The sequence below is a fragment of the Mus caroli genome, chromosome 2 (assembly GCF_900094665.2).
Source record: "Mus caroli chromosome 2, CAROLI_EIJ_v1.1, whole genome shotgun sequence".
Lineage (NCBI taxonomy): Eukaryota > Metazoa > Chordata > Mammalia > Rodentia > Muridae > Mus > Mus caroli.
In genome coordinates this window covers 55,436,718-55,452,135 of record NC_034571.1, presented here as the reverse complement: position 1 = coordinate 55,452,135, position 15,418 = coordinate 55,436,718, and the positions used below count along the sequence as shown (strand labels likewise).

Sequence of the window (15,418 nt, the reverse complement as noted above, 5' to 3'; positions counted from 1 at the left end):
CACTCTATTGAAATCTGCCTCCATCAGATTGATAGGTAATTTTGATGGTCAGTCCTGATTGACCACATCTGGAGCCGTTCTTCTGGAACATAAGTAAAAACCAAAGCTCTCACTTGGTGGGAAAACCCTACGCCTTTCAATTCCCATTCGACGGTATTGCCAATTCTAATTTGCATGTTAAACTCAATGCCACTTTGCTTTAAAAATTATCGCTTTTGAAATCTCATCTAACCTAATGAATGACTCTTTCATCTGCAGATTTTTCAAAGGACACTTCTGTCTCCTGCTCTCTACAAGGAGAAAATGAATGTCTTATTACATTCCTAATAACTATGGATAATGAAGGGAAAACCATCCTTCACAACATCAATGAAAAAGGTGGGTAGCTTGTGTTCCACTGCCTATGTCAAGTGACACCAGCTGGTCGAAGGCATCCGGAAAGTCAGCTGAGGTGGCTTACCAAGAAAGACATTACAAAATTTGGGGTGAAGTGCTTCTCCAACGGTTAAAAGATCCCATTAAAGCCGTTGCTGTGTTCCCATGTCTTTTATTAAGACAAGGTAACATGATAACTTTAATTTGGACCAGGTATCACTCCCTGGAAACCACATACTGGCATTATAGAAAGGTTAACCAAGAAAAGGATATACTCAACAGACCTATCTTTTCAGAAAAACTAGCAAGAAGGACTGTGATGGTTTGAATATGCTTGGCCCAGGGAGTAGCACTATTAGAAGGTGTGGCCTTTTTGGAGTAGATGTGTCACTGTGGGTGTGGGTTTTAATACCCTAGTCCTAGCTGCCTGGAAGTCAGTATTCTGCTAGCAGCCTTCAGATGAAGATGTAGAACTCTCAGCTCCTCCTGTACCATGCCTGCCTGGATGCTGCCATGCTCCCACTTTGACGATAATGGACTGAACCTCTAAACCTGTAAGCCAGCCCCAATTAGATGTTGTTCTCATAAGAGTTGCCTTGGTCATGGTGTCTGTTCACGGCAGTGAACCCATAACTAAGACAAGATTAAGTGGTGGTTCAAATACTATTTTGTTGTGCAACCACTCCCTGAGATTGTGGGATATACTTGTCTTTCTGAACCTCTTATTTCCTCATCTGTACAATGGGACGAATAATGGCACAATCTTTTAAGAGGCGACTCAAAGAATAAGTGGAATATTATGGAATGTAACATGTGTGCCAAAAAGTGTCCTCACAGCAATGGCCATCACCAATGATGTTGGATCAGGAAAATACAAGACAACAAATAAGGGTGTGACCACAGAAGATGGCAAAGTGTCAGGCCAGCCAGCATATACATATAGTCCCAGTATTCAGGAGAATGAAGCAGGAGGATTGCTTTGAGTTCATGGCAGCCTCAGCTCCGTGGTACCTACCAGATCAGGCCAGGCAGGAGCCCGTTGCTTCTGTGTTACTGTGGATTTTCAACCCTGTCAACGCATGGAATCAGTTTCTAACATAGGAACGTTCCAATTCTATTCCCTTTCCAGCCAAGGGAAAAGACGAGTTTATATTACATCAGAAGAGAAGCAGTAGAGAACAAAGGTTTTAGAAGCTTTCAAATTGTGTGGGTATCTGACTCTTCTGCAGCTTATCTAAGATGCTTGTATCCTGAGGCAGCAGGCCTGCGGGCACTGAGTCTACATTCTGACAATTCAACTTAGCACAGATGTTCCTAGCTCTCCTTCAGAGCCACCGTGCTAACAACCCTGACTGAGTTCTTAGACACTCACAGGTGTCCTGAATTTTCTGTCTTTAGCAATGACCTATCCCTCCCTAAGATTTCCCTGAGAAACGACAGCTGCATCTTCAGGCTTCATCAGAATTGGGTTTGGAGCCTAAGGTCCAGCCCAGACAATAACACCACACAAAGGGTATAAAAAGAAGGGTTTTGGTGTTGGTACGTGGTTTTCAACATGCTGGTAAAATGTTAAATCCTGACTTTGAAACCAAGGCTATCAAATCGATATCACCCTAAAGGTTGAAAATCCAAATAATACCAAAATATCTGCAATGTGGGTTTAAACCTCATGTTCCAATCAAGAAAGTGATGAGAGAAAACATCATATCACGGCAGTGAGGGCAAGACAGCTGGAGGTTAGGCACAACCCCTGAAATGTGGGGGTGACTGTAAACATGGTTTTGCTACTTGTGATGGGGGCAGGGAGCTCCTGTTGGCAGGCACATAAACACTCCATGTACTGAGCTATGCAAACACAAAAGGCATCGTGCAGTCATCAGTTAAGAGGGTGAGCCATGCTCTGTGAGACCAGATTACTTCATAAGACAAAAAAAAAAAAAAAAAAAAAAAAACCAAAACAAACCAAAAAAAAAAAAAAAACCTGCCTCCTTGTTATCAGCTTTGTAAAGTCAGCTTCTCCAGCTGCACCCCAACTCTGTGTTTGTAATTGCTGTAGTGACTTTAGCACCATATCCTGAAATCAAAGCCATCCCTTAAAATATTGATTCTATTGGAAAACTCCATCCCAGACAACAAAGCCGCTTTCCGCAGAAGGCCTTGCTTTCAGTGTGCAGGCTTTTGTGTTTGACTGGTTTGATTTTTTTTTCCTTTCCAGTCTCCCCTCACCCCTACCCTCCACACTCATGGAACATGCTTTCAGTTGAGAAATGCTGTATTGTTACTGAACTGTTGTCTGTTCTTTTATTCTTGGACACAGTGTGAGTGACACACCACGCGCCATGCTTTGGATCCCTCACAGATGTGTGATATCTGTGTATGTAGTATAGTGTCTTCTTTATCCCTATTCTTTTGTAGTAAGGGAAAGAGAAGGAAAAGCTATCTCCCTGAGAATTCACTTTCTGATCTACTGACAGGCCCAAGGATACTTCAGATCTCCATTCCTGGACAGGCCTGGTGCTTCCAGAACCTCCAAGGCCATAGCCTACCCCAAAGAGACTGTAGTTCCTTCCTCCTGCAACACTGAGATCCGTAGCTCTCAAGGTAGATGCTGGGAGAAGCAAGAACGTCAGGAAAAGGAGGGAGAAGTTAATGATTGCCAGTGTCCTCTAAGCAAAGTGAAAAGGAAGCTAACTGGTCCAGGGTGCTCACTGTTGCTGAAGATGCAGGCATGGCAGGGCATCACTCATTTTCCTTCTTCTATCTGCATAGAATGTTAGAGCCTACAAGCCATGTTAGACAAAAACAAACAAACAAACAAAAACAAAACAAAAAACAAACAAACAAAAAAACCCAGCCCAGCCCAGCCTTCTTTGCAGAAAGAAGCCAGTCACTTACTCATCACTTGATTTTGTACAAGTTGAGTTTGCATGATCCAAGCCCTTGCCTTCTGGGAGACAGAAAAAGGAGAAGAATGCATTTGTTGTCACAGTCCCTTTGTGTACGGGGCCCTTACTAGTCCACATGTCTAGCCAACATATCAGTCATCATGTTTTCTATGTGCCGATGTCACGCAGTATTCTTTACAACCCCACAGAGTGGGCATTATTTTTGTTCTACAGGTGAGAAAATCGAGGCATGGAGGCAAACACATTGTTAGGTGTCACAGTGGTTGAACCTAGATCTGCTTGCTTGAGCAACTCTTAACAGCCTGGCTTGGAGCCCAGGCTCTTAACCACTGTACTACACTGCCTCCCACTGGCTACACAACTGTAATATATATCTGAATCTAAAAGATGCCAGCACTGTCCAATAGGGACTGTTAGGCAAACCTTATATAAAATGTGTCATTTTCTAGAAACCTCATTTAAGTTAAAAGAGGTGAAGTTCAGTTTCTTCACCACAGTATCCAGACTATTCTCATTTCAACATGAAATCAACACAAATATCAAGGTGTTCTACATTTTTCATGCTTAGTCTGTGAGATGGTTCTCTAGCATCTGTAGTACATCTGGATTTAGATGTCACATTTCCAGTGCACAATAGTCACAGTATGATACAGCTAACAGCTCAGACAGAGCTAAGAATTGGATATTCAAAACCTCAGAATTAGGTATACCAGTGGCCCTACCTGACAGGTGACATTACACATAGTAGTAGAGCTAACCCTCTCCTCCCACCTAGGTCGCTATCTTCAGTCACCAAAGGAATAAGGAGAGCCTGAAAAGTAAGGGTCTGTGTTCTGATACCTCCCTTGGAACTTGAGCTAAATCCTTTCTTGAGGAATTCACAGTATCCAATGAGCCTAAGATTTAAAATGATTCTCTCTCCTAAGCCATACCTTTTCCTTGTTGATTTCCTACTTGAACACCCTCCTGATTCGCCTTCCAGGTGTAGATCCTAACAAGCTACATTCTGCTGTGACTAGGAAAATGGCTCTGTCCCTGCCCAGACATTTCTTGGCCACAGATCTAGCTGAATCAATGTGTTTTCTCAGGGACACAGCTTCCCTATTCATTTGCTTGCTACAATATAGCCTTTAGCTCTTGGCACTATAGTAAGTAGGCCATTAGCAATTCTTCTTTCTTCATAATGTCCTTATATGGTTTTCTACCCAGAAAAAGTGTGTGAGATGAGGCATCACACTGTTAGGGGGTCATTAGTCCCCTTAGATTCAGGTTTGAAACGCCAAACAATCCAGCCTCAATGTTCAACTCTTCCTTATTAACTATCTGAGAGTAACATTATTAAGAGTAAGAGGCTAGGCTAAGCCTGATTCCTTTCTTCCCCGGGTACTGCTGTGGTTTTGCCTCACCTCTGATGGAGGATGCAGATATTTAATGATCATGTGATATGGAATTTCTTCCCAGGAAAGCAAAAGAAAGACTTAATTATAATGCTCCATTAAGAGAGTCATCATCTCGTAGACACACAGCAAGGATGATCAGTTGTCTTGCTATCAACAAAGGAAGGCACTATCTAACTGCAAAATTATATCAATACTATCAATAAAGCCAAACTAGCCTAGCATGGAATTTTCAAGTTGAGCACACCTAATTCCCTACATTTCCCTGACATAAGAATGACTTAGATACTGTTAATAGTATATAACCTGTGGTATTACCCAAGACTTTCTGAAACAGAATATCCTGGGCTGGGGGGGGGGTCTAGGAGGCCATTGATAAAAGACCACCTCAGCATGTTTCTGTCATCAGGGAAATTGAGGGAGCGCTCTGTTTTATCTCGCAGATGAGGTCAAGGGGCTCAGTAGAATCCACACAACGGCTGTACATCAGATGAGAACTGAACCAAATACAACATGGGAAATCAGAGCATGGCATAAAACACAACGCTAATTGTCTTCTGTCTTTAAAGGGGGAAGGGGCAAGGAACCTGTAGTGAAGAGCTTTGCTTTGTAGCCAAGGCTGGCATCAAACTCCTGTATCTGCCTCATGGATACTGGGATTGCAGGCATGACCAACCAGGCTAGAGTAATAATTTTTAATATAATTCTGAGATTGTTTTCAATTAAGGGAGATTCTTGATAAAATAGTTATATGTACCAAAGTAGTTGCAATATACTCAGAAGAGATTATCTTGGAAATTAAAATGTAGTATTTTTATGGTCCTTTAAATATTTCATGTACATTAATTGCCACTTTGTTTTATTAAAGCTTTAAAGTCAGCCATCCAATCTATGGTCAACTCTCCCTGTCTGCAGGAGATTTGGGTCCAGATCCTCCTGTGCCAAAGATACCAAAATCTGTCAATACCGAAGGCCCATATATGTGCCTAGAATTTACATCTTCATATACCTGAAATCATTTCTAGGCTACTTAAAAAATGTGATGTGAGGATTGAAATATAACTCCATTGGTAGAGTGCTTGCCTAGCATATAAGAAGGCCTTGGTTCAATCCCAAGCACTGTGTACAACCAGGTACAGTAGAAAACACCGTGATCCCAGCACTGGGGAGGTAAAGGCAGGAGGTTCAGATGTTCAAGGCCATCTTTGGCTGTAGAACTTGAGGCCAGCCTGCCATGCAAGAGACATTATTTTGGGAGAGAGAGAGAGAGACAGAGACAGAGACAGAGACAGAGACAGAGACAGAGAGAGAACAAAAGGACAGAGAGAATAGAAACCAAATACAATATAACTGTTGTCTCAATATTTATTATACTTACCATTTAGAAAGTAACACCAAAAGGAAAGAAAGACAGGGCATATTATATTTAATAAAGGCACATTTATATTTTCAATCCACAGTTTATTGAATCTCTGTATACAAAACCAAGGATATACAAGGCTGGTTATAAATTCATTTTTGAGTCGGTTTGAATCATTTGTTTTACTGAGAATAAATACAAACCTATCTTTAAACAAGTAACTCAGTTTTAGGGAACAAAAATCCACAAGTCAGGAAGATACCAGCATTTCCCTCCTGTAGAAAATATGTGAATAGAAAATCTAATGAGAAAGGTCTTACCGTCCCATGAGATGGGCATGGGGCTTAGCAGAAGAAGAATTGTCCAATGTCCTATGCTCTGACTTCAACGCCTGCATCGTGGTGAGGGGTGGAAAAGCCTTCTTACGGTGAAACATTCATTGTGGCAGCTTCTAAGGATTATTTTATGTGCTCCTACAGACTGCCCCAAACCTCCGAACATTCCCATGATCATGCTGGGGGTGTCACTGGGCAGCTTCTAAGGATTATTTTATGTGCTCCTACAGACTGCCCCAAACCTCCGAACATTCCCATGATCATGCTGGGGGTGTCACTGGCAATCCTGCTCATCGGAGTTGTGCTACTGTGCATTTGGAAGCTGCTGGTATCATTTCATGACCGGAAGGAAGTTGCTAAATTTGAAGCAGAACGCTCTAAGGCCAAGTGGCAAACGGTATGTGGACTCAGGAGCCATCCTCGGTAGAGGTCAGACATCACATCTATGACCACTGTCAGTGTAGTCCCAACAGCTTTAGTTTCTATCTTGCTTAGAGAGCAGAAGAAGCCATTGACTAGACTTGGGTTGTTCTCATGTTGTAGGGCATCTTAGTGGGTGAACTTGTAACAGCTTTAGAGGCTCATGAAAGTATGAGCTATGGTGACTTGGGGCTGTTGTGGAGGCAACCTGCTGAAGTGAAGCATAGGCACTGTATCTAAACATTTCTGTAAACTGATTGTGTTCTATCTAATGGGATAATGTTCATGGCTAGCATGACAGTTCATGCCAATTTCCATGGAAATACTTATTACTGGTGTACAGATGCAAAGTTGACAGGCCTTTTCAAATACCAGGCAGTATTTTCTAAATAACACAAAATTTAAGTAGCTACAAGAAATAAACCTCTAAATGTATATGTTCAATAGATATAATTTAAATGTCATCTCAGTAGGCAAACACAAAACAGGACTACAATTTTCAGTGTTTCTTTTCCACAGGAGAGATAATTATATTTCTAGAGACCCCTGGAAACAATTTCATGGTTTTAATTTCATCTCTCAATCGCTAATGGTGTGTCTAGCTATCTAATAGCAATTATCTTACACCGCTGATTTCAAAAACAGTGAGCTCACTGGAGAAAACGCAGGCAAACACACTGTGCCTTTGGGTTCATCTGCCTAAATAAATTGATGTTAACACTATTTTCCCTAAGCCTATAGCAATATCCTCAGGTCTGAAAGCAAATGGAATTTTCCATTTTTGATAATGAATGTTTATATTTGGGGGAATGATTTCAAACTAATCATAATGTATATCACAGGACAAAGGCCAATAAAGATTTTAATCAGTCTTATCTTTTGAGTAAAAATGCATTGGCTATAATAAGCAAATGTGACCTGTGGACCTTGTTTGAGTTCTGACTTGAAAAGCCCAACTGTAAGACTATATTTTAAGGCAACTGGGAAAAGGTTGACACACAGTAGATACTAAAATGATGGCAGAGACGTGTGTTTAATTTGATTAGGTGTGACACAGGTATGGTCATTTACAGAGTACATATCTGTAGTTTTTAGTGAGCCAAACACTTATGTAGGCATAAAGGTAAGTGAAAGTAGATTTGGGGTTTCAACTAATTCAGACAAAAGTTTGGGAGCTCCCCGAGGTTTTGGTACAGGTAGAGTTGAGCCCTGATTATTAATTTGTTTTAAGAACAGCTTTTGGTTAAAACTTCTGGAAATAATAAGCAGGTATTCTGACTCTGCAAGCAAACATGTGGCTATTTTGTGATGCCTGTCTACTAACCAGCATATTTTAATGTTCTCAGACACAGGCACGAGTGATTAATATCTTTAGAATAATGTTTTAATTAACAGTTAATTTCCTCCAAAACGTGAATTGTCCTCCCTCGGGAAGCTACACATGACTGAAATTCAAATGCCAAATTTTAGCCATTTCTTCATCTAAAATGGGACAAAACAATGCATTAAACAGATAACAGCATAAATGGAAAATATTATTCCCTCGCTCAATTGAGTTTCTTTGAATAACAAATGTTTGATGTTCCCGAGTAGATGACAAGTAGGTAATAATGATTCATTTGCATGCAAAAGGGGTTCAGTTCCAAACTTCAGTTCAAATCACACAAACATGCCCTCCTCCTGGGACAAATGTATGTTCAGTGCATACATTTAAAGGTCTTCAGTATAACTATTTAAAAATCTAAAATCTATTTCTTCTTCTCAAGGGATGAACTCAACTGATCTTTAAAACCCAGTGAGCTGACCTGACCCCTCAGGCTCCTGGGATGCTTAAGGGGACAGAGTTGAAGAGAGATCCTTGCCCTGACCTCCTGAAATATTTTGTCAGGTCTATACAGAATGGTTCCCTTATATTAAGTTAAAAAAACACCTCTCAGCATTTTTCTTCTGAAAACACAAATGGAAGACATTTAAATTCATCTTTGATTAGACATTTTTTTTCTCTTGGATGACAAGTCATTAACTTGAGGCCAAAAAAAAAAAAAAAAAATGGTTTAGCCTGACATTTCTAGGAGTCATGGATTGATTTTGTTCTATGCTAAACAAATCGTGTCTGCAGTTGGCAGTTAGGCGATCATTAAAAAAATCTGTGGGTCTTGATGGGGCTTTCTTGTAAGTGCTTCTGTTGAAGTGTGAAAAAAAAATGTGCCATGGTTTTGCAGAATCTAGCCTTATGCCATGGCCTTGATATTTGGGGAAATCAGCCTGGTCACCTTATGTACTTAGACACCGGCCTTGTCTAAATGTGGACACTCACACAAGGGCCCTAAGCCTGAGTCTCAAGTGGACATCTCACAAAGGGAAGTCAATAAAGAATACAGATGGCACTGACCACCTCCCCTCCCACTCCTGCTTATAAAGCACAAATGCTAGCATGCTTTACTGAACCCTCACCATCAGCTGAGGTCAGGTCCCACCTCCTTCCTTCACCTCCACGGGACTGTGGACTTGTTTCTTCTCCAGTTAACATCTCTTCCTTCCCTTCCAACTAGGGTGAACTCCTAGTCCATTGACTCTCTGCAAGGGATCCCTGAACTAGTCCAGACTGGAGTAAGTGAAGTTTAGAAGTAATTGAGACCTGCACAAAAGTAGATAATCAACTATCTACAAAACAGAGTTGTATTGCCCTGTCTCTTGAAACTTGAGCCATCCCCTCTAGAGTGCCTATAAAATCTATTTGGTGGGGTTACTGAGATGGCTCAGTGGGTAAAGCATGCAAGCAAGAAAACTTGAGTTCCTATTCCTACCAACCATGTAAAAGCCAGACCTGGTAACTCAAATCTACAACTCCTGTGTTGGAGGGCTTAGAAACTGGCAGATCCTGGGGCTCACTAACCAGTCAGTCTATCCAAAATGGTGATCTCCATAGCACCGAAAGACTATGTCTCAAAGGGAGTAGGGGTGGGGTCCAATAAAAGATATGTAGAATTTACCTCTCACCTCCTATACACATGCATGCACAGGCAAGCATAGCTGCACACCCATCTTTAACACACACACAAAATTCTATTGAAATGGGGGGTGGGAATATTTTAATATGACTGACAGATATGGGGTAGGACCTACGAGCAAGTACTAGTCCTACAAAGACCTAAACTGGCCTTTGATCACTGCCTACTTGTTCTTCTGATTCCATAACCCCTCCCTCCCTTCATCCCAGGCTTCAGGCTTCAGGGATGATGATCCCTGCCTAGTTTTCTAATCTTGCCCACATTTTCTAATCTTGCCTCTTTAACCAATGCCTTCATCAATAATTCCTAGTCCTTAAACTTCATAAAACTTCTGAGTTTTATTGCAAATGAGACTCTACACCTACCTGAGACCATAGCCATTACTATTCACCTTTTAAAGCTTATACTGCTTATGGCATCTGGATTAACTATCCAGGCTAACCTTAGGAGTACAGACAATACAGCAAGCTGGCTTTCATCAACCAGGAAGCTCTAGCCAAGGAACAACTTTTTCTTGTCCTCAATGCAGATGTGGCATTGGTCTCTCTGAAGTCACATGACCAAGAGCACTTGGTCAGAGGTTGGATCACTAGCTCAAAGCAGTGTAGACGTAGTCATAGGGGCAATTCCCATTCAGAGGGAGTGTTATCACAAATCCAAGGGCAAGGTTAGGTGAGGTCAGGAAATGTTTTTGTTTTCATCAGTTCTTCTGATAGCAAATACAATTTTGTTAGTATATAGATAAAATTCTTTTCCCTGAGGGGTTGTAAACTATATCTACCCTTCATCCTAAAGTCCCATGGTAAACCAGGCACAATTCTGCCAAAGTTCATTCTGGAGAACTGCAAAGTTTATTGGGCTTCTTCACAGAATACAGGAGGGTGGATGACCATGAGTGTGTAGCTACTCCTTCCATAAAGAGCTTTGGAGACTACTAACCAGCCAGTGTAGTCAAATTGGAGGGGTCCTTTCCCTCCTCCCCCTCCAGTGTAGGAGGTAGGTGTGTGGGTCCTCCTCCCACAAACCTACAAATAACCCTGGAATGCTACCCAGCCAAGTCTAACCAAACTGATGGGCTCCACCCTGGCCCCATGCCAGCCCCATCCCTGTTAACTGAGAGACTCTTTCAGAACTTAAGGTGGAGGGCCAGCAAGGATGACTCTGAGGGTAACAGACATTGTGGTCAAACCTGCTGAACTCAGTTTGATTCTTCGGACCTCAAAGTAGAAAGTCAAAGCTAGTTCCCAAGGTACCCTCCACAGGCACACAGCAGCACACAAGTGCCCTTCTGCTACACTAATTAATTTATTTTAATAAAATTAAAAATAATAATTTCAGAGATGTGCATATGCATATAATATGAAATAATGACATAAATGAGATAAAGGTGGATAAAATTTAAAATTTATCAAAATAAATTCAAATAGCTTCCAAGATAGAACTTGACTCTCCAATTTGAACTATAACACAAATATTTAAAGATATGGAAATGGTGTACTAACAAAATGCATCTTTTCTTTGAACCGTTTTTTCCCCCTACTGTTCTTTAGGGAACCAATCCTCTGTACCGAGGCTCCACCAGCACTTTTAAGAACGTGACCTACAAACACAGGGAGAAGCACAAAGCAGGCCTTTCCTCAGATGGGTAGACAGACCTCCTTCGGCCAGAGAAAGTCAACTCCGCTTGTGTTAAAGGTTAATGCATTGTATGGTTTATCGTGCTTTGTCACTTCAAAAGGAGGTTGACTTAAGATAATAACAGGTCATTCAACAATCAGTCATTCAGGGCATGAAGGTGAGACATTGTTTGCAGATTGGAAACAATCAAGAAAAGAATATCCCAAGCAAAGAGATGAATTCAAGATCGCTTGAAGAATATGAACTCTGTTGCATTAATGCCTAAAAAAAATCATCAAAATGATTCCCAGGAACTTGATTTGCATTTGAAAAATGTTCAGAATTAGAATCTCATTTGCTTCAGGAATCCAGCTACCTAAAGTCTTTGTCTCCAAAAAAATCCTGGAGTCCTTATGCATTGTGTACCCATACTGGCCGATTATTCTAAACTTGCAGAAAAATCTATTTCCTGAAGGAATTTGTTTCTTTGGTTGGTTGGTTGGTTTGGTTTTTGTTTTGTTTTGTTTTTTTCTTTCCTTTCTTCTGCTTTTTTTCTTTTTTCTTTCTTTTCTTTTTCTTTCTTTCTTTTGTTCTTTTAGAAAGGGTGTCTCTATGGCCATTCTGGAACTGACCAGGCTGCCTAGCCTTGAACTCATAACCATGGATCTGCCTGTCTCTGCCTTCCACTTCATGCTCAGAGATCTTAACTTTTATGTATGAGAAATGAGAGTCTGATTTCCCACCAGCTGAAAGAATCCAGTTCTCCCAGAGTGACTACCCAAGTGAGAGATTGAAAATTAAGTCATGGGCTTGTACTCTTAAAAGACATGGACACAAGTATTTTGTTTGAAAGATGAGGAAGGGGTAATTTATAAATTGCATTGCTAGTAACACTGAAGATATGGGTCCTCCATGTTCAATTGCCCTCTGGTCCCCAAATTTCCCTCCTATTATTCCACATTTCTCAATTATTGCACTCAACTACAGTCTTCAAAACTCCACAACTGTCATATAAAAGCATCCACTTTTTAAAAAATCACTTTAAGTTATTCGCTTATCAACTAGAATTTCAAGAATAGAAAAGAAACCTAAGGTAACAGAATCAAAGGCTACACAGCTTTATATCAAATGTGTCAAGACTGTGGAAGTCCCGCATGGAGTCTGCCCTTCATGTAGGACATTCCTATCCCATATGTACCACCCAGCACACACATCCCAGCTTCAGGAGGTGGGCATGCCACCCACTTGCTCTAAAAAGTAAAACCACTTACAAAATCTATGCAAGGCAACAAACAAAACAGGTAGAAGATTGGAGGGATAGTCTCTGGAGGGTTTCATTTCTTATAGTTACAGCTGCATTACAAACCACTTTGATCTCACTGGATCTCCACAGAGATGCTGAGAGGATGGGCAGAAGAGGTGGGTATAGACTCTCAATCTTATAACTCCAAGCCCTTTGTTCTCTCTACTGCACGAGACTCTTTTGTCAGTAAAATGATGGAAGGATTGTATTAGTTATGGTATAACTGTCTTAGTTTGAAAGTATACTGACACAAAACAAATAGCACATAGGTCCCCGGAATGTGGGCCGGTTGCTGTATTTTTGTGCTGTGTGTATTGCCTTAACTGGATATTAAGGTGAATCACGCCCTAGGTGAACAGTTCTGTGTTTGTGAGTGGAGGCTTCGACAGCTGTCTGTTGAATTGTCAGCTTGGTCTCAAACCTCCTTCACTCCTGCCATATAGGTCTGTGTACGTGTCCACATCATCTAGATTCTTTCTTTTCTGGTTTTTAAATAACTCAGGTAAATTAGCCCGTTAGGGAGTACACAGCTAAATTTAAAAGAAACGTCTTGATGAATCTCCTTTGGATCCCTGAGTGGTCCAAGATCTTGGAGTCTGGAGCAACCAGCAGACTCACTCCCAGTGATGTGGCGAGGCTGCTGAGGATACGTGGGGCTGTTTGTGCTGTTTTTGTGTTATTGCTGAAATGAGATGTTAGGAAATAGAAGTTTCTCTCATGTGTGTATCAGGAAGAATTTGTTCTTTCTCTAATTACCGTTTTGACCCAAGGCAGGACCTTGAAAGAGCCAAAACATTAACAGTAGTGCTTCTGTTCACTGAAGAATTATGTTACATGGAGATGAAATGGTTGTTTTTTTTTTTAAAGTGGTTTTATTGTATTTTGCGTTGACATAAATAAACATAATTTAAACAATGAACCTTGGTTGGATGGTAATGCCTTTTATTTACTTGGTGCAAACCCCTTTCTTACATTTCTGGATCTTTCTGTAAGTTACTCTAACTTGCTTTGGTGATTTCAGTCAAGGGCCAAGGAGAAGAGCAGAACATTATCCCACATTTGGTAAAACCAATTTCTTTAGTATTGGTGTTATGAGCTTAAATATTTGCCCTGAATACTGCCCTTAAAGAACCAGGTCTTAACCCCTAGACTGTAAAATTACAGATAGGATTTTTAAAGATGCACATAAATTTCGGTGTGAGGCCCTAAACCAGGTGACCGATGTCCTTTTGAAGAAGAGGGGAGAGGACAAAGATGAACACAGAGGGCATTCCATGGCACAGGAAGAAGACTGCCATCCATAAACCAAGGACAGGGCCCTCACTACTTACTTACAGTCCTTTGTATATGTACCTATAAATGTCACATATGGGTGAAATAGCAGTTCCATCATCAAGATTTTTGAGGAATTCCCATGTTGATTTCTATCTTGCTGTAAAACTTATATTCTCATCATCATCTGTTCTCTGTCTCCCACATTCATACCAGAGTTATTTTTTCTTTCTGATAGCCAACATGACTATAGTAGGATAGACTCTTGGAATAGTCTTAGTTATTGCATGTAGTTTTTCTTTTATCGGATATTTTCTTTATTTACATTTCAAGTGTTATCCCCTTTCCCAGTATCCCCTCCAGAACCTCTCTTTCCCACCCTCCCTCTCCCAGCTTCTATGAGGGTGTTCCCCCATCCACCTACACTGGGGCATTGAGCCTTCACAGGACCAAGGGCCTCTCCTCCCATTGATGCTCAACAAGGCCATCCTCTGCTACATATGTGGCTGGAGCCATGAGTCACTCCATGTGTACTCTTTGGTTGGTGGTTTACTCCGTGGGAGCTCTGGGGAGTCTGGTTGTTTGATATTGTTGTTCTTCTTATGGGGTTACAAATCCCTTCAATTCCTTCAGTCCTTGTTATATGTTGGAGCATCTTTGGGGGTATATGCCCAGGAGTGGTATAGCTGGGTCCTCAGGTAGTACTATGCCCAATTTTCTAAGGAACCGCCAGACTGAATTCCAGAGTGGTTGTACCAGCTTGCAATCCCACCAGCAATGGAGAAGTGTTTCCATTTCTCTACATCCTTGCCAGCATCTAGTTTTAAACTACCACCTTTTGCTCCTGGACAACTGCACTCTGGAGCCCCTACTCAGCTTCCCTTTTGCTCTACAGCCTTCATTCAGTCCAGGAGGTGACCATGCTACCTGTCCCCTCCTGCGACCCTTGAATTGGAGAATAAAAGACATAACCTGCTTTCTGCACTCTTTCTGGACCAGTGAGCAAGGATGGCCTCAGAATGTAGAATGAAGCTGGTGAATTTGTGGACCTGTATGTGCCATGGAAATGCTCCAGGAGCAACCACATCTTTGCTGCCAAGGACCACTCGTCCTTTCATATGAATGTGGTCGAGGTTGTTAGGGTCACAGGCTGGTTTAATGGCCAGTTTAAAACCTATGGCATTTGTGGGTTCATTTGCAGGATGAGCAAGCCAGATGATTCTATTCTCTGATTGGCTAAGGCTGATGGAATTGTCTCAAAGAACTTTTGAGCAGAAGAAATTGGAAATAATTTGTTACAAATAAAAGTGATAAGTACCTGTGACAAGAAGAAGAAGAAGAAGAAGAAGAAGAAGAAGAAGAAGAAGAAGAAGAAGAAGAAGAAGAAGAAGAAGAAGAGGAAGAGGAGGAGGAGGAGGAGGA

At 41.2% G+C, this 15,418-nt stretch overlaps 1 protein-coding gene and 1 pseudogene across 3 annotated transcripts in view; both read left to right on the top strand.

Annotated features, from left to right (window-relative positions):
- The window catches only part of Itgb6 (integrin subunit beta 6), a 123,102-nt gene extending 110,867 nt beyond the window's left edge, over positions 1–12,235 (top strand). For all 3 annotated transcript variants that reach the window (XM_021156163.2, XM_029474427.1, XM_029474428.1), the window contains 3 exons: positions 259–378; positions 6,604–6,770; positions 11,355–12,235. In XM_021156163.2, the coding sequence (XP_021011822.1) occupies positions 259–378; positions 6,604–6,770; positions 11,355–11,453 (386 nt within the window). In that variant the 3' untranslated portion in view covers positions 11,454–12,235. The remainder of the gene's footprint in view (positions 1–258; positions 379–6,603; positions 6,771–11,354) is intronic.
- A 2,780-nt stretch (positions 12,236–15,015) lies between these two features.
- On the top strand, positions 15,016–15,267 carry LOC110305814 (annotated as a pseudogene).
- The last annotated feature ends 151 nt before the right edge of the window (positions 15,268–15,418 follow it).